A 19,168-nucleotide genomic window follows, 5' to 3' on the forward strand; every position below is an offset into this window, starting at 1 on the left:
TATATCCATATTGTTAAGAAGTATCTTTTATATACCTGCAAAAAGATTATAGGACCTATTTCCATGACAAAAATAAACTCTCACATATATGATCAAATGACTTTCAACAAGTGTGCCAATACCATTCAATGGAGAAAGGACAGTCTTTTCAACAAATGGTTCTGGGAAAACTGGATAGCCACATGCCACAGAATGATGTTGAACCCTTACCTTATATTACATACAAAAAGTAACTGAAAATGGGAGAAAATATCTAAACAAAAGAGCTAAAACTATAAAACTCTTAGAAGAACACATAGGAGAAAATCCTTCATGACATTGGATTTGGCAGTGATTTCTTGGAATGACACCGAAAGCACAGTCAACAAGAGAAAAAAATAGATAAATTGAACTCTCTGAATATTAAAACTTCTCTGTGCATCAAAGAACACTATGAAGAAAATGAAGAAGCAGCCCAAGGAATATGATAAAATATTTGCAAACCATATATCTGACAAGGGATTAATATCCAGAGTATATAAAGAACTCCAGTGACTCGACAGTAGAAGAACCAGCAACCCAGTTTAAAGAATGGGCAAAGGACTTGAATAAACATTTCTCCAAAGATATAGAAATGGCCAATGAATAAAAAGATTCTGGCTGGGCACAGTGGTTCATACCTGTAATCCCAACACTTTGGGAGGTTGAGGTGTGAGGATTGCTTGAGTCCAGCAGTTCAAGACCAGCCTGGGAAACATAGACATGATCTCTACAAAAAAATTTTCTAAAAATTAGCCAGGAGTGGTGGCACACATTTGTAGTCCTAACTATTTAGGAGGCTGAAGCAGGAGCATCACTTGAGCCCAGGAAGTTGAAGTTGTGGTGAGCCATGATCACACCACTGCATTCTAGCCTGGGTGACAGAGTGAGACCCTGTCTCAAAAAAAAAAAAAGGAAAGAGAAGAGAAAATGCCCCCAAATCAATAGTCGTTGGGTAAATGCAAATCAAAACCACCAGGAGGTACCAATTCTGTGGTATAATGCAAAACTATATTTGCATTATCTCTGGTTCCTGGCACAGGGTTCCTAAGACTCTTGGAATTTTCTAAGTGAAAGGAGTGTCTTTTGTTATTTATAATGAACTCTTTTCAATAACACCTGAGTTTATGTTAATAAGGTTTTTTTAGAGTGGGGCCCCTAATGAGCCTCAGGATGGAGCTGGTCCCCAGAAAGACCAAGTAATTAGAGGATTGAGACTTTCAATCCCACCTACTGACCCCTGGGAAGAGGGGAGGGCAGGCCCTGGAGATGGAGCTCTGTAAAAATTCTTGAACAGTGAGATTTACAGAGTTTTCTGTTTGGTGAACACATTAACTTGCTGGGAAGGTGATATGCCCAGTAGGGCATGGGAGCTCTGCACTATACTCCCCGTACCTTGCCCTGTGCATCTCTTTCAATGGGCTGTTCATAAGTTATAATAAACTAGTAAACACAAGTACTAGTAATAATAAACTAGTAAACATGAATAAAGTGTTTCCCTGAGTTCTGTAAGCCATTCTAGCAAACTGTTGAACATGAGGGCGGCGTCATGGGAACCTACCACTTGTAGTTCATTGGTCAGAATTACAGATGGCCTCGGACTTGCAATTGGCATCTGAAGTGGGTACTGAACCCATTTATCTGTGGAATCTGATGCTAATTTCAGGCAGTGTCAGAATTGAGTTTAATTGTTGGACATCCAAATTGGTGTCTGAAGAACTGGAGAACTGGTTGTTAGTTTTGGAAAGCACCCCAGAACTTTACATCCATTAGATGGCTATTTTTAAAATAAAAGGAAAATAACAAGTGTTCTCAAAGATGAGGAAAATTGAAAGCCCTGTGCATAGCTGCTGGGAATGTAAAATGGTACAACAATTGCACAGAATAGTTTGGTGGTTAAATAACTTTTTAAAAAGTTGTGTGTGTGAGTGTATCTGTGTATATATATATATATCTATGTATGTATAAAGCTATATATACATCTAGGTATATACCCAAAACAATTGAAAGCAGCGATTCAAATAAATATTTGTATATCAATGTTTATGGGAAGCATTATTACAATAGCCAAAAGGGATAAAAAACTGAAATGTCGATAAATAGATGAACAGATAAACAAAATGTGGTATATACATACAATAGAATGTTATTCAGCCTTCGAAAGGAATGAAATTCTGTTATATGTTACAACATGGATGAACCTTGAAAATATTATGCTAAGTGAAATAAGCCAGACACAAAAGGACAAATAGTGTATGATTCCACTTATATGAGGTACCAAGAATAGACAAATTCATACAGACAAAAAGTATAATAGAGGTTACCAGAGGCCAGAGGAAGTGGGAATGAGATGGGAACTATCCTTTTTTTAATGAGTGCAGAGTTTTTGTTTGGAATGACAATGTTTTGGAGATAGACAGTGATGATGGTTGCATAACAATGTTAATGTACTTATTGCTACTGAATAATATGCTTTAAAATGATTAAAACAGTCAATTTTATGTTATGCATATTTTACCACAATTTTAAAAAATAGGGCCTTGGCAAAGATGTCTGTTTTTTCATTTGAAAAAGATAAAAATGGTTTTAAAATGAGCACAAAGGTTGAGTGTAAACTAAAGAAACCATATCCTACAATCTAGTTTCAGTCTACATGCTATACATTCTCTTCCAAAAAAATAATAATAACTCAGTTTGGACTTACATGATTTTTCTAGAGATCATTTAAGAAACATATAGAGGACAGAAATGCCTTGCTTTATGTTTTAAGTGTGTTCCTAAAATATCAAATTTAAAGCAAATTTCAATCAACTTAATCATAGGCAGTATAGTAGTTAGGAGTGCTCTGAGAATTCACTGTGTGATTTGGGGTGTATCATTGTAGGTTCATTGTCTCAGTTTCTTCTCTGTAAAATAGGGATAATAAAAATGCTTATCTCATTTGGTTGTTGAGTGGATTCAAAAATGGAGAAATGCTTAAAACAGTGTCTGGCACAAAGTAATCACCATAAACATTAGTTGTTGCTATTTATTGCCATCATCATCATCATCATCGTTAAAGATTTAATAGTTCTATGGTCATTATCACCAAAGAAGTTTGTGCTAAATCCCTTAATAAAATTATTCATCTTCTTTAAAGTCATGCTATCTCCATATTTTGTTGTATAAATATAGATTTTTATATATTATAATTACTATTTATTAAATATAAAGACTTTCTAAAAATGAAGTGCAGCATGTAATATATATAATTAAGAAAGGTGTTTTGCTTTTCTCCCCATTTTTATGTATTAATGTAAAAATTACAGTGGTTTGGCTGGGCACGGTAGCTCATGCCTGTAATCCCAGCACTTTGGGAGGCCGAGGCTGGCGGATCACCTGAGGTTGGGGGTTCCAGACTAGCCTGACCAACATGGAGAAACCCTGTCTCTACTAAAAATGCAAAAAATTAGCCGGGCATGGTGGCATATGCCTGTAATCCCAGCTACTCGGGAGGCTGAGGCAGAAGCATCGCTTGAACCGAAATTGCACATTGCACTCCAACCTGGATGAAGAGTGAAACTCTGTCTCAAAAAAAAAAAAAAAAATTACAGTGGTTATTACAAAATAAATATCATGGACATTTTCTGTAATATGAAACCATAGCAAAAGGAATATTGAACTTAGAGGCAGAAAACATGAATTAAGTTTCAACTCTCCCATTTATTGGTTTGCAGTACTTGGGTAAGTGACTAATTCTCTGTTATTATCTGTATTGGAATAGAGAGAGAGAGTAGGTAGGTATATAGAGTTTGTGTGTGTGTGTGTGTGTGTGTGTGTTTTCTTTTTTGTCTATATTAGGAAGTGTTTTTTTGGTCTGCTTGTCCTATCAATTACATGAGAGAAGGGTGTTAAAATCTCCAACCATAACTGGGTTTGCCTGTTTCTCACTTTTTCTTGCTTATACTTGTAATTAGTTGCATTCAAATTCACAGTTGTTATATCCTATAATGTTCTGGCCAATGTTTAACAGCCAGCTCACTAAGAGGGAAGAAAGAGACAATCCCTAATTTGTTAGCATTTGCCCATTTCCATGGTGTAAATACTTGTACCATGGCTGATTTCAAGCTACAAATAGATTACAGAACATGAAGACAGGAAGAGATAACATGTTGGGTCTAAGAAGCTAGTCCAAGTTGGCTTTAGCCCACCATTGGTATGTCATCCTGTTAGAATGATTATTCTATCATTATGAAATATCCCTTTTCTGCTTATTATCTTAATGTTTACTTTTTCTATTGTTTGTATAATTATACCAGTTTTCTTTTGGTTAGTGTCTGCATGGCATATCTTTGTCCATCCTTTTATTTTTAACCTTTCTGCATCCTTACCTTTATTGTGTTTCTTGTAAGCAGCATGTCATTGTATTTTTATTTGTAATCAACGTTGGCACCTTTAGACTTATTTAGGGTATTTGGTCTGTTTACATTTAATGTAATTACTGTTACATTTACATTTAAACCTGTTCTCTTACTATTATTGTGTATTTATCTCATCTCTGATTTGTTTCCTCTTTCCTCCTTTCTTGCCCTCCTTTTGAGTGGTAAAATATTTTTTTCTATATTTCCTCTTTTAGCTACTAGCCATACATTATTTTTATTTCCTTTTAGTGGCTACCCTAGAGACTACAGTGGTCACCTTCATATCCTTGACTTTATAGAGGCTGTATAAATTAGTACTTTTCGTGATGGCTCATGCCTGTAATCCCAGCACTTTGGGAGGTCGAGGCAGGTGGATCCTTTGAGGTCAGGAGTTCAAGACTAGCCTGGCCAACATGGTGAAACCCTGTCTCTACTAAAAATACAAAAAAAAATTAGCTGGGTGTGGTGGTACACACCTGTAATCCCAGCTACTTGGGAGGCTGAGGCAGGAGAATTGTTTGAACCCAGGAAGTGGAGGTTACAGTGAGCCAAGATCACACCACTGCACTGCAGCCCAGGTGATGGAGTGATATTCCATCACAAAAAAAAAAAAAAAAATTAGTATTTTTCCACTTTTCAGACAATGCAAGCCCAGATCATGCTACTGCACTCCAGCCCAGGTGATGGAGTGAGACTCTATCTCAAAAATAAAATAAATAAATAAACAAATAAATAATAAGTGCTTTTCCACTTTTCAGATAATACAAGAATATTACTACACTTTAATTCCATTTATCTCTTCCTGACATTATGTGGCACTACTCTCTGTATTTTTATTATACATATATTTAAAACTCTAAATATTTTAAACTGACCATTTCGTTTTTTCTGCCTACTTATCCTTTTCTATGCTTTCTTTTTTGTTATTTTTTAAAACATTTTATTGATATATAACTGTTGGACATATTTTGGGGATACATGTATTATTTGGGGGATACATATAATATTTTGATACATGTGTACAATGTGTAATGATCAAATTAAGGTAATAAGAACATCCATCACCTCAAACATTTATTTTTCCTTTGTGTTGGAAACTATTATTTTTAGTTGTTTGAAGAACCTCTATACTGTTTTCCGTAATGGCTGTCCTACTTTACATTCCCACCAACAATGTATGCGCATTCCCCTTTCTCCTCATCTCCTTGCCAACATTTATGTCTTTTTTATAGTAACCATTCTAAATGGGATAAGATGGTATTTCATTGCACTTTTGATTTGCATTTCCCTGATGGTTAGTGATGTTGGGAATTTTTTCATATACCTGTTGGCCATTTGTGTATCTTTAGAGAAACATCTATTCAGCTCTTGTGCTGATTTTTTAATAGGATCATTGGGTTTTTTGCTATTGAGTTGGTCGAGTGCCTTAAATATTCTGGTTATTAGTCCCTTGTTGGATTGATCATTTTCAAATATTTTCTCTCATTCTGTGGGTTGTCTCTCTTCACTTTTTGTTGATTGTTTCCTTTGCTGCACAGAAACTTTTAGGCTTGATGTAATCCTATCTGTGTACTTTTGCTTTGTTACCTGTGCTTTTGAGGTCTTAGCCAAAAAATCTATGCTTTTCTTTCCTTTGTTACCATGCTTTCATCTGGGATAATTTGCCTTCTGCTAGAGAACCTCTTTAAGTATTTCTTTTCACGGCAGATCTCATGTCCTGACCAAAATATATGAGTTTGGCCCTCCTATGCAAGACTGGCAGGTTTCATAGTTTCAAAAATAAGTATAAGCTAAACCTTCAATATATGTCCTGTTGAGTGTAATTTTTTCCTTATTACCTATATATTAATTGGCTCTGTTAGCTATGATGAAGTTGTTGTCACCTAAGCCTGGGTACACAATTATGCAATCTGTGTGCTTCGGATTCCGAGTCCTAGCATTGTTTAAAGCCAAGTTAGAAAAATGATACCTCTTTAGAGAAGAGCAACTGATGGGGAATCTCAGCTGTCATCTTGGCTGTGCCTAGCAGTAGAATTTTAGAACTGCACACAAGTACAAAAAACAATCTCAGTAACAATCCATTAAAAATAATTGCATTTTATTAGGTATCGAGTTCAGAACAAATTTATGGTTGAAATGCAATAAAACTTTTCACTTTTTTTTTCTTTTTTTTTTTTTTTTTTTTTTTTTTTGAGACAGAGTCTGGCTCTGTCACCCAGGCTGGAGTGCAATGGCACGATCTCAGCTCACTGCAACCTCCACCTCCCGGGTTCAAGTGATTCTCCTGCTTCAGTCTCCTGAGTAACTGGGATTACAGACACCTGCCACCACGCCCAGCTAATTTTTGTATTTTTAACAGAGACGGGTTTTCGCCACATTGGCCAGGCTGGTCTTGAACTCCTGAGCTCAGGTGATCTGCCACTTCTCCTCCCCAAAGTGCTGGGATTACAGGCGTAAGTCACAGTACCTGGCCAGCTTTTCATTTCTTGAAGCAAATAGTTGAAACTCAGTTTCATGAAAAGTGCATTCCTCATGAAGGTATAAGGATCTTCCTCAGCTACTAGGAAATAAAAACTTTATTTAAACTTTAATGATATTACATTTAATTTTTTCACTTAAGCATTTTCAGTACATAAAAGAGGTTCTCATTTAACTAATAATGCAAATTCCAAGATACTATATAAAACATTCACAGTTAAAATAATTTTCCCAAATGTTTCCCACATAATTCAATATGATCCAAAAATACTATGTATTTTTTTTCAAGTCTTCATACAATGACAAAACAACTTTGTAGAAATATTTAAATTAGTAGGCATTAGCAAGTTTTCGGTTTGATAGTTGGAAGCAAGAAATTTAAATAATCGGAATTTCTTGAGCTTGGGTTTTATAGCCAAATATTATTCTGGCTAGTAAAACTTGCTCCTTTTAAGCCTTGTGTTAAAGAGAAATAATAATAATAAATTAAAATTTTTAAAAAAATTCTAAAACCTTTTTAGAAATAAATTTCACGTACGTCTCTGCAACAAATACTATGCCTTCTGTATCAGGTCCTGAATTTCTGTAGTGATTACCCAATTATTGGATCCTTCTAGAGGAACATCAGTTAAGATTGAACCACCTAAATGTATGATGTATCTGTTTGATCCAAATAATGCTTTGCCAGTAATCAGTCTGGGCAATTCTTTGGAAACGATTATTTGTGTGGTCATAATAGGTCCGTCCAAATCACGGTATAAGTCACTATCCCCTGTTAAAAATAATCGTACCCAGAACTAACCAGTAGTTTCTTCCCTCACCACTTACTTCTGTTCCCCAACCTTAGAACCCAAGCTCAGGAAAAGAATCTGGCTCTTTATCACCTGCAGGATGAAGAAGCGCAAGCTTCTCTGGAAGGCCTACGAAGCCTTGGTGACCTGATTTTTGATCACCTGTCAGCATTTTCTCTTTCCTATCAAAGTCAGCACTCTCCATCATATTTAAATATCTGTCCTAGTCTGTTCTCTGTTGCTAGAACAGAACACCACAGACTCAGAAATTTTTAAAAAGAAGAAATTTATTTCTCACAGTTCTGGAGGTTGGAAAGTTCAGAGCATGGTGCAAGTATCTAGTGAGGGTTATCCCGCGCCAGAAGGTGAAAGCAATGATACAAGAGGCAACCTGGGCTGGATTTGTTTTACCAAAACTCAGTCACGTGATAACTAACCCACTTTCACGCTAAGATTAATCCATTCGTGAATGCTCTACCCTCTTAAACCAATCACCTCTTATTAGGCCCCTCCTCTCAACACTGTTGGGTTGGGGATTAGGTTTCCAACACATGGACTTTTGGGGTACACATTCAAACCACAACACTGTCTGATGTTCCCTGAACATACTCTACTTTCTCATTCCTATCTGGAAAGCTCTCCTGCCCTGTCCTCCCGGCCAACTCCCATTCATTCGAGCTCCTCAGAAAAACTTTCCTAACTTTCCTCACACAGGAATGCATGCTACTTACACTTAAGATCACATTCTATATTCTAATTTCTTGCTTCAGTGTTTCATTTTTGCTATTTTCATGTTTATCTCCCTTCACTGAACTGTGACCTCCTTGTAGGCAAATGGTAGATTTTAATACTTACAATCACTCAGCACAGCACAGTGTGTGATGCATAATAGGTGCTCAAGTCCTTCATGTTTTTACATTTTATTGTCATGTATCAGACACTGTACTCTGAGTTGTTGAGAAAAAAATGCAGGGTCCCTGAGAGCTTACTCTCTGGAGGAGAAACTGATGTTAATCAAGTGATAATACAAGTAAATACATAATTATTATAACTTGAAATAAGTACTCTAAACACACACACACAGAGACACACACACACACACAAAACCATGATCTAGGTTGAGCATGGGGGAGGAGGAGAGGTCAAAAATGCTTCCCTAAGGAAGTAGTGCTTGACTTGCTTGCCATCTGAAGAACTAGTAATGAGAGAGAAAACTGGAGAGAAGATACAGGCCAGAATATGAGGGATCTTCACAAGGCTATAATAAGGATTTAGTTCTTTATCCTAAAAGCAGAAATTAGGCATTGAAGGTTTTTAAGGAGGTGACTGACATTATCAGACTTTGATTTGTAACAATGCTCACACTGTACTTTGGAGAATGAATTGAAAAGAAAAATAATGATTGAATAAGTGAACATATTAATAAATTAACTAATATGTTAATTCTTCACTATGTTAACCTCATCTAATTGAAATTTGAATTTTAATACACTTCTGGTATAACACTGTGTAACTGAAACATAATATGAGCTACATATGTAACTTCAAATTTTCTAATAGCCACATTAAAAAACATAAAAGCTCAGGCACAGTGGCTCAGGCCACCCAGCACTTTGGGAGGCTGAGGAGGGCAGATCACTTGAGGCCAGGAGTTCAAGACCAGCCTGGCCAACATGGCAAAATCCCATCTCTACCAAAAATACAAAAATTAGCCAGGTGTGGTGGTGCATGCCTATAATCCCAGTCACGCTGGAGGCTGAGGCACAAGAATCACTTGAACCCGGGAGGTGGAGGCTGCAGCGAGCCAAGATGGTGCCACTGCACTCCAGCTTGAGTGACAGAGCGAGATTCTGTCTCAAATAAAAAAATAAAAAGAAACAAGTGAAATTAATGTTAACAACATACATAACATAATATATCCAAAATAATATCACTTCAACATGTAATCAGTACAAAGGTATTATTGAGATGGTTTACATTCTTTTTTTAAATATACTAAGTCTTTGAAATCCAGTGTGTATCTTATGCTGACAGCACATCTCAATTTAGATAACTACGTTTCAAGTGCTCAGGAGTCACTGTGGCCAATGGCTACCATATAGCAAAGTGCAGTTTTAATACCTTCACCCAGTGGTTCCCAAAGCTGCTTATACATCAAAAGTACCACCCAGATACACTTGTGAAAAATATAAATTGCCCAGAAACTCTCTCCATTTTGTTAAATACCTCTAGGGAGAGATCCAGAGATCTGTTTCTGATTAAGTACACCAGGTGATGCTGATGCAACAGTTCGTGGACAAGCATACGCAGTTTCTGAATTGCCTCAAAGTTGTGAATATAATGAAACATTTAGGCATCCTGGAAAAATTTGAGTAGTGTTATGGGAAGCCCAGAAGAAAGGATATTTGGGACACCCCTCAAATAATTTCACAAATTCTTTATAATACAGTATTGCTAAATAAAAAGTTCAATCTGGTAACTTCCGGTTCCTGAAAAGATAGCAAACTAACAAAGCTATTGTCTCCTGGAGTCTCCAAATCCATTCCTGAAGATGCCACATATATGGTGGGGCAGGGAGGGTGATAAATAATGAGCCTAACTAGGAAACTCTGAAAACCCTTAGGAGGTGAAAGGGAGTTGGGTCCATTGTGATGGAGAAAGGAAAGCCTGGAGGGATAAAGAGGGACACTAATGGAGGTAGAGGGTGGAATGAAAGGATAGAATCTCTGATTGTTCCCTTTTCTACCCTACATTAGCTTGGGTGGATCATGGCCCACCTCAACTCGAGATGGTTATAAAAACCAAAGTCAGCCTAACAAGTCCAAGGAGGCAGAAGAACACCAGGAAAACCGATAACTGTGCATACACGTTGGTTTAGAACAGTTCTCTTCTTCCCTCCACCCAAAAGTCTAGATGATTACCGCAGACGACAGCAGCTCTTGGAAATGGGATGGCAAAGTGGGAGTACTAGAAGTTAACCTGAGAGGCGTATGCTCTTCATAGGAGGGCAGACTGGGGCTAGTGAAGCCCGGATTGTAACACCAGAGGTTTTCTACCATGATGCTCATCGACTCTTCTGCTTACCCTCCACATTTGAAAGAATGACCAGAAGAGTTACAATCCAAGTCCTATGCTTTTGATCCTACCTTCCAAATATGAATTACAACTATGCTTGCTAATACTCTCAAAGGAATAGATCTCCAGAGAAAATATTATAAAATCTGGAGTGTAATTCCAAAAGATTTTTTAAAACTGGATAATTTATGCTGGAGGGACAGAATTAATGGGCAAAAAACTGAAGATTTTTGAATAAGTCAAAAGTCGGGCATAGTGGCTCACGCCTGTAATCCCAGCAGTTTGGGAGGCCAAGGTGGGTGGATCACCTGAGGTCAGGAGTTCAAGACCAGCCTGGCTAATATGGAAAAACCCTGTCTCTACTAAAAATACAAAAATTAGCTGGCTATGGTGGCGGGCACCTGTAATCCCAGCTACAGGGGAGGCTGAGGCAGGAGAATCACTTGAACCTGGGAGGCAGAGGTTGCAGTGAGCCAAGATCGCACCATTGCCCTCCAGACTGGACAACCAGAGTGAGACTCCATCTCTAAAAAATAAATAAATAGGCCGGGCGCAGTGGCTTACGCCTGTAATCCCAGCACTTTGGGAGGCCGAGGCGGGCGGATCACAAGGTCAGGAGATCGAGACCACGGTGAAACCCCGTCTCTACTAAAAATACAAAAAATTAGCCGGGCGTGGTGGCAGGCGCCTGTAGTCCCAGCTACTCAGGAGGCTGAGGCAGGAGAATGGCATAAACCCGGGAGGCGGAGCTTGCAGTGAGCTGAGATCGCGTCACTGCACTCCAGCCTGGGCGACAGAGCGAGACTCCGTCTCAAAAAAAAAAAAATTAAAAATAAATAAATAAATAAATAATTAAAATGAGTTAAAGGAATACCTTCAGAGAGATAAAGAGGGATATTAGAAATATGAAGCAATAATAAGCTAGAGACAATGGTTATGAAAAACATAGTGATTGAAGTGAACTTAGTGGATAGGTTGACTAACAGATTGCATACCATCAAATACCAAAATAGTAAGGTAGAAATTGCTTGGGGAACTCTCCCAGAAAGTATCTGGAAGCAATAAAGAGATGGGAAACATAAACGTTAAAAGGTATGCAGAAAACTCTGATAACAAAACCTAACAACATTACAAGAAGAAAGAACTACAGATAAATAAATATCCTTCATAGACATAGATGAAAATTCCTAAACAAAATATAAGTTAATTGAATCCAATTATGTTGAGATATTATAAAACATTCGAGTTTATTAAGGTTGCAGGATATGAAATCAAAATACAAAAATCAATTTTATTTCTGCAACCTAGCAATGAAAAATCCAAAATGAAATTAAATGAGTAATCCTCATTTAAAATCATATCAAGGGCAGGTGCGGTGGCTCATGCCTGTAATCCCAGCACTCTGAAAAGCTGAGGTGGGCGGATCCCTTGAGCCCAAGAGTTTGAGACCACCCTGGGCAACATGGCAAAACCCCATCTCTACAAAAAAATACCAAAAATAAATTTAGCTGGGCATGGTGGCATGCGCCCGTGGTCCCAGCTACTTAGGAGGTTGACGTGGGAGAATAGCTTGAAACCAGGTCGAGGCTGCAGTGAGCCATGATTGTGCCACTGCACTCCAGCCTGGGTGACAGAGGGAGACCCTGTCTCAATTTAAAGAAAAAAATCACATCAAGAATAAAATGCTTAGGAATAAATTTAGCAAAAGATATGTAAAAACTTGTACACTGAAAACTACAAAGCATTGGTAAATCAAGTTAAAGACAATCTAAATAAAAGACAATCTAAATAAATGAATGGCATTCCGTTTTCATGGATAAGACACAATGTTGTTAAGATGACAATCCTCCCCTCACTTATCTATATATTCCACACAATCCCAATGAAAATCCCAAGTTCTTTTGTAGAAATTGACAAGCTGGCACTAAATATACAGAGATGCAAACAACCAAGAATAGCCAACACAATTTTCAAAAGAAAAGAAAGTTGGACGTACTATAAAGTCATAATTAAGTGTGGTATTTGTGTAAGGATAGACATATAGATCAATGAAACAGAATATAAGGTCCAGAAATAAATCTTTATCTTTGTGGTCAATTGATTTTTTAAAATATCAAGGCAATTCAAGGATAAAGAATAGGCTTCAACAAACGGTGCTTGGACAATAAGATATCCATATGTAAAAAAAAGAAACTTAAACCATTACCTTGTCCACCTTATGGATGATATCCTTAGTTCTACCACATGTGGCTTCCACCAACTGTGGATCAAATGTCCACAGTTGGTGGAACCTACAGATGTGAAACAATGGATGCAGATGGCAGATTGTAGAACTTGAGCATTCTCAGATCTGTGGTGGTCCTGGAACCAGTCCCCCACAGAAACAGAGGGATGACTCTAGATACAAAAGCCAACTCAAAATGGATCACAGACCTAAATATAAAAGCTAAAACTATAAAACTTCTAGAAAATATAGGAGAAATATCTCTTTGCAACTTTGAGCTAGGCAAAAAGTTATTAGTGTGACACACAAAAAAAATTCATTTAAAAATTGAGAGGCCGGGTGCAGTGGCTCACACCTGTAATCCCAGCACTTTGGGGGCGGGTGAATCACCTGAAGTCAGGAGTTTGAGACCAGCCTGGCCAACATGGTGAAACTCCATCTTTAATAAAAATACAAAAATAATTAGTCAGGTGTGGTGGCACCTGTCTGTAGTCCCAGCTACTCGAGAGGCTGAGGCAGGAGAATCACTTGAACCCAGGAGGTGGAGGTTGCAGTGAGCAGAGATCACGCCATTGCACTCCAGCTTGCGTGACAAGAGTGAGACTCCATCACAAAAAATAAAAATAAAACTTGATAAACTGGATTTAATTGAAGTGCAAATTTTTTGCTCTTTTAAAGACACAACTAAGAAAAGGAAAAGCCAAAAACTGGAAAAAAGTATTTGCAAACCATACAAGGAATTGGTATTAATTATGCATTGCTTTGTATCAATTATCCAGAAATTTGGCAGTTTAAAACAAGAAACATTTATCCTTTCCCACAATTTCTGAGTGTTCGGAATCTGGGTGCAGCTGTTGGCCAGAGCCACAGTCATGTAAAACTGGACTAGGACTACAGAATCTTCCTCCAAATTCACTCATATGCTGTTGACAGGCTGAAATTCCTTGCTGATCGTTGACCAGGGCATTAGTTTACCAAGGCCACTATAATGAACTAGCACAGACTGAGTAACTTAAATTTATTTTCTCACAGTTCTAGACGCTAGAACTCCAAAATAAGTTGTCACCACCAGTCTTGTTGTTTCTGAGGCCTCTCTCGCTGGCATGCAAGTGGCCACCTCACTGTACCACTGTATAGTCTTTTCTCTTTGCAGGCATCTCTCATGTCTCTTTTTGTGTCCAAATTTCCTCTTCTTATAAAGATATCAGTCAGATTGGATTAGGGCCCACCCTAATGGTCTCATTTTAATGAAATCACCTTTAAAGGTTCTATCTCCAAATACACTCACAGTCTGAGGTACTGGCTGTTACGGATTTAACACACAAATTTGAGGGGACACAATTCAGCCTGTAAGAGCCAGTAACTTCGGCCCACTGCCACATGGGCCTCTTGGTACTCACAACCTGGCAGCTTGCTTCCCCCAGAGTGAATGATCTAGGAAGGAGAACAAAAGAGCAAGAGCCTAAGGCAGAAACCACAGCCTTTTTCCAAACCTAATCTTAGAGGTAACATATTACTTCTGCTGTATGCTATCAGTAACACAGACCAATCCTGGGATGATGCAGGAGCAGTCTACACATTGGTCTGAACACTGTGGGGGTGGAGGGATCACTGGGGGACATACTGGTGCCTGTCTACCACAAACCTATATGCATAATATATGAATAACTACTATAATTTGATAATAAAAGGCGTCAATTAAAAAGGAGCAAAAGATTTGAATAAACATTTCATTAAAGAAAATATCTAAGTGGCCAGTTGAACATGAAAAGATGTTCAACATCATTAGTCATTAAAGAAATGTAATTTAATAACATTAACGAAATGTAAATTAAATTCGCAACGACATATCACTACACATCTATGATCAAATAATTGATAATACTAAGAATTGGCAGGGATGTAGAGAAACAGGAACCCTCAGCCAGTGGGAATGTAAAATGGTATAGCTACTTTGGAAAACAGTTTGGGCATTTCTTTAAAAATTAACATAAATTTATATGGCCCAGCAATTCCACTCCTAGTTATTTACTTACGGGAAATGTAAACACGTCCACACAAATACTTGTATATGAATGTGGAAGCAGAATTATTCGTAATAGCCTAAACGGGAAACAAGGCAAATGCCCACCAACTGGTACACGCATGAAAAAACGTGCCACATTCATACAATGCAATTCATACAATGCAACTCAGCAATATCGGGCATTAGGCACTTTCACCTAATATATTTATGATGTTCTCTGAGAGAATCCTGCAAAATGCTGCAGAATCCTGCAGAATGCCTGCGTCAGGCTGTTACTTAGAAAGAATGGAAACAAAAATTAATGCCCTCTTTCCTACTTGAAACCCATCAGGATTCCCAGTTATCTATTGAGTTTGTGTCCGTCACTGCTAGTTAATTCCCATGCATGATCTCATAATCTTCGCAATGACACTGAGATTTGTATTAATAATACCATGGTCCCTAGTTTATAGCTTTAAGAAACTAAAGCTTGGAAAGGCGTAACATCAGGTGTGTCTATTTTCATACAAGATTGGATTTAATGGTTAACACAGATGAAGGTGGGTTTTCCCAGAGTGTAAGGGTTTCGCTTCTCTCCCTCTGCCGGTCTCCTCCACTCTTCACACCGAGTAGGGCGTGCAGGGTAGCCTAGGGTGTGGCCCAGGAGGCTTCCCTAGGGCAAGGGTGTAGTGGAAACCAGGCGGGAGACGAGAATACCACTGGGCAAGTCACGCAGTTACGCTTGTTGGCCCAGAGCATCCGGCAGGGCCTCCGCAGAGCCGTAAAGAGTTCTACAAGTCGTGAAGTGTCGAGGCGCAAAAGCGTTGCTTTACGGCGATTCGAGCAGTCGCGTCAAGCTGACTATTCCGGGCTTTTGGCTACTTGGCTCTGCACGTGGGCCGCTATAGGTATTCCGATCGGTAATTCCGCCTATTGGTGTGCAGCAGCCACATTGAAGGATAGAGTGGCAACAGAGGCCAAGTATCGTGAGTTGATGGAGTTTGCTGCTGAAAATGAAGGGAAGTCTGGGGGAGGCCTCCACAGCGTAGCTGAGGGGGTGCGGCTAAGTCCAGAGCCTGGCAGGGAGGAAGTCAGGGACTTAGCACGGGCGGAGGAGGTCGGCGGCGGAGAGGAGGGGAAAGGGCTGACAGGGATGAAGGAGATAGGGGATGGAGAGAAAGGAAGTGGACAAAGGCCAGAGGAAATACCGATGGACCTAACGGTAGTGAAGCAAGAAATTATGGACTGGCCAGATACAGAAGGCAGATTGGCTGGCCAGTGGGTAAAACAGGAGGTGGAGGATAGGCCTGAGGTGAAGGATGAGAACGCAGGCGTATTGGAGGTGAAGCAGGAGACGGATAGTAGTTTAGTGGTAAAAGAGGCGAAGGTGGGTGACCCAGAGGTAAAGGAAGAGAAGGTAAAGGAAGAGGTAATGGACTGGTCAGAAGTGAAGGAAGAGAAGGATAACTCGGAGATAAAACAGGAGGAGAAGTTTGTTGGTCAATACATAAAAGAGGAAGTGATGCATGGAGAGTGTGTAAAAGAAGAGAAGGATTTCCTGAAGAAAGAAACCGTGGATGATACAAAGGTGAAAGAAGAGCCTCCGATAAATCACCCGGTGGGTTGCAAGCGGAAACTGGCCATGTCAAGGTAGGGCATGGGGAATTCCATTTAGGGGAATAAAGCTGTGGAATCCTCATGTCTAGAGTGAAGGAAACCACACTATCAGGAGAAGGTGGAATAATGAAAAATAAGCACAAGTTTGGGTTTCTGGAGGCAGACGGCGTTCGTGGGGGTGGGTTGGGAAGTGGAGGGTGTTGTGGATGACAACACAACAAATTCAGTGAAAATATATGAAGTTGGTAGTGTCCAATGGGTAATGGGCAAGTTAGGAAAGTGAAAATTCTGGGGACCAAAAGATCATTTGGAACTGGATCTGGCTTAACTTAATATGCTCTTTACTGGGTATTCCTTTGAGAGAGAATAGAGATGAGAAAGTGTAATAAAACCAACAATGACAACGTAGAGTAAGTTAAAATTAGGCAAAATTACACTTGACCTCAATTATCAAGCTTCTGCATGGGTGCTGTGAATATTTATTGCTTTTGATTTAATTTCCTTAGTGTGTGGATCATGTGACAAAGGAAATAAGAGTAGTCAGATTCTTGGGAATATTACCGTCTAGAACACAGTGGGCTAAATATAAGTAACTGTAGTTTGGTTGTCAGTATCCCAAGAGCATAGAAGAGCAGTTGAGGACAGATGATGGGTTACATGGCATTTATAGATTATTTCGATGCTCATTCTAGATTAGGTGTGGAGTTCAGGAAAAAAGATGCTACTACTACTCTCTAAATTTCACTTGGCCTTATATTCTTTTTCTAGTGTGTGCTTTAAAAATATCTAAACATAGCTCATGGATTGGACTCCTGGATACACACACATAAAATCATTACCGCATTTCCAGGAATCACAAGTTAAAATATCAGTGAATAATCTCATTCCCTGATTAGAGTAGAAAAAGAAGTCAAAAGCAAGATGGGTTTTAAACATTTTAATACATTTTCCTGAGTTACATGTCACTAACAACATTGGAAATGTAGTTGTTTTGGGAAGGTTTCATAGAGAATTTTCAAATGATGTTCAACAGCTATCAAATATTTTTTCAGAGTTACTTGTCACTAAGTTTATAAGTTGGGACATTCTAAGTTTATAAATAAATAGAGTTAATATTTGATAATTTAATGTTACATGTGGGCTTTTGCAGGTGTGAAACTTGTGGTACAGAAGAAGCAAAGTACAGATGTCCACGTTGTATGCGATATTCCTGCAGGTATACATGTAACTTCCTACCTTTTAACCTGTATCTGTACCTTTCTTACCCTAAAGTATAAAAGTACTTCCCCTTTGTCTTTTCAGTTTGCCCTGTGTAAAGAAACACAAAGCAGAACTGACATGTAATGGAGTTCGAGATAAAACTGCATACGTTTCAATACAACAGTTTACTGAAATGAATCTCCTAAGTGGTAAGCCACTTTATGCATAGCAGATTGAGGCTTTCTGGCCATTGGTGTATGTCATTTGTTTATTCTTCTGTTTTGAAATTTTTAGATTATCGATTTTTGGAAGATGTGGCAAGAACAGCGGACCATATTTCTAGAGATGCTTTTTTGAAAAGACCAATAAGCAATAAACATGTAAGATTTTTTCCTAATTTCTTCCAGTTAGAAGTCCTTCAAATCAATTAGATTCTTTTTTTTTTTTTTAACTTACCAAATAATATATATTAAGTGGCTACCATGATGTAGAGCTGTTCTGATTACTTAAGGATATGACTGTGACCCAAACAAAGTCTGTCCACTCATGGAGTTGTATTTAGTGGGAGATACAGGAGATGAGTGGAGGAACAAATGTAATTTCAGGTAGAGTTAAGTTCATATAGAAGATAAAGAAGGCTCAAGAGATTAAAGAGAGAATGAAAATGGTCTTTGTTGGGAAGAGATTGTCAGGGTACTATTTTTGATACAGTGGTCAGGAGAAGCTTCTCTAAGAGATGATATGTAAGCAGTGATCTGAATGCTGAGAAAGAAGCTGTCATGAAAACATTTGGAGGAAGATTATTCCAAGTAGGGACAAAAGTAAAAGGAAAGACCTGAGTCAGAAACAAGGATGTCTGGTTTGAGGAATTAAAAGATTGGCAAGGTAACTGAAGCATAGTGAGTGAGAAAGAGAGTATTGAAAATGAAATTAGAGTAACTGGCTCATTCCTGTAATCCAAACACTTTGGGAGGCTGAGGCCGGAGCATTGCTTGAGCTCAGGAGTTCAAGACCAGCCTGGGCAACATGATGAAAACCTGTCTCCATGAAAAAATACAAAAAGTAGCCAGATGTGGTGGTGTGCCCTTGTAGTCCCATCAACTTGGGAAGCTGAGGAGGGAGGATCACCTGAGCCCAGGAAGGTCAAGGCTGCAGTGAGCCGTGATTGCGCCCTGCACTCCAGCCTGGACAACAGAGTGAGACTCTGTCTCAAAAGAAAAAAGAAAAGAAACTGGTGAGGGTTTCTAATTCTAAGTGCAAATGGAAACCATGGCAGGGTTTTGAACTTAAATTTGCCTTTTGAAAAACCGCTCTTGCTGCTGTGTGAACTTTAGGGGGGCAAGAGTGGAAGACTAGAAGT

General features: G+C 38.6%; 2 protein-coding genes across 2 annotated transcripts in view; both read left to right on the forward strand.

Moving 5' to 3' along the window:
- Positions 1 to 17,824, forward strand: part of LOC105482774 (collagen type XXIV alpha 1 chain) — a 421,145-nt gene extending 403,321 nt beyond the window's left edge. The window contains exon 62 of the mRNA XM_024793110.2: positions 17,759 to 17,824. The gene's annotated coding sequence lies outside the window, so the exon portion shown is untranslated. The remainder of the gene's footprint in view (positions 1 to 17,758) is intronic.
- The window catches only part of LOC105482770 (zinc finger HIT-type containing 6), a 56,321-nt gene continuing 52,983 nt past the window's right edge, over positions 15,831 to 19,168 (forward strand). The window contains exons 1-4 of the mRNA XM_011743086.3: positions 15,831 to 16,641; positions 17,759 to 17,824; positions 17,911 to 18,017; positions 18,103 to 18,188. Of these exons, the coding sequence (XP_011741388.2) occupies positions 15,986 to 16,641; positions 17,759 to 17,824; positions 17,911 to 18,017; positions 18,103 to 18,188 (915 nt within the window). The 5' untranslated portion in view covers positions 15,831 to 15,985. The remainder of the gene's footprint in view (positions 16,642 to 17,758; positions 17,825 to 17,910; positions 18,018 to 18,102; positions 18,189 to 19,168) is intronic.

The sequence above is a fragment of the Macaca nemestrina genome, chromosome 1, assembly GCF_043159975.1.
Source record: "Macaca nemestrina isolate mMacNem1 chromosome 1, mMacNem.hap1, whole genome shotgun sequence".
In the NCBI taxonomy this organism is placed as follows: domain Eukaryota; kingdom Metazoa; phylum Chordata; class Mammalia; order Primates; family Cercopithecidae; genus Macaca; species Macaca nemestrina.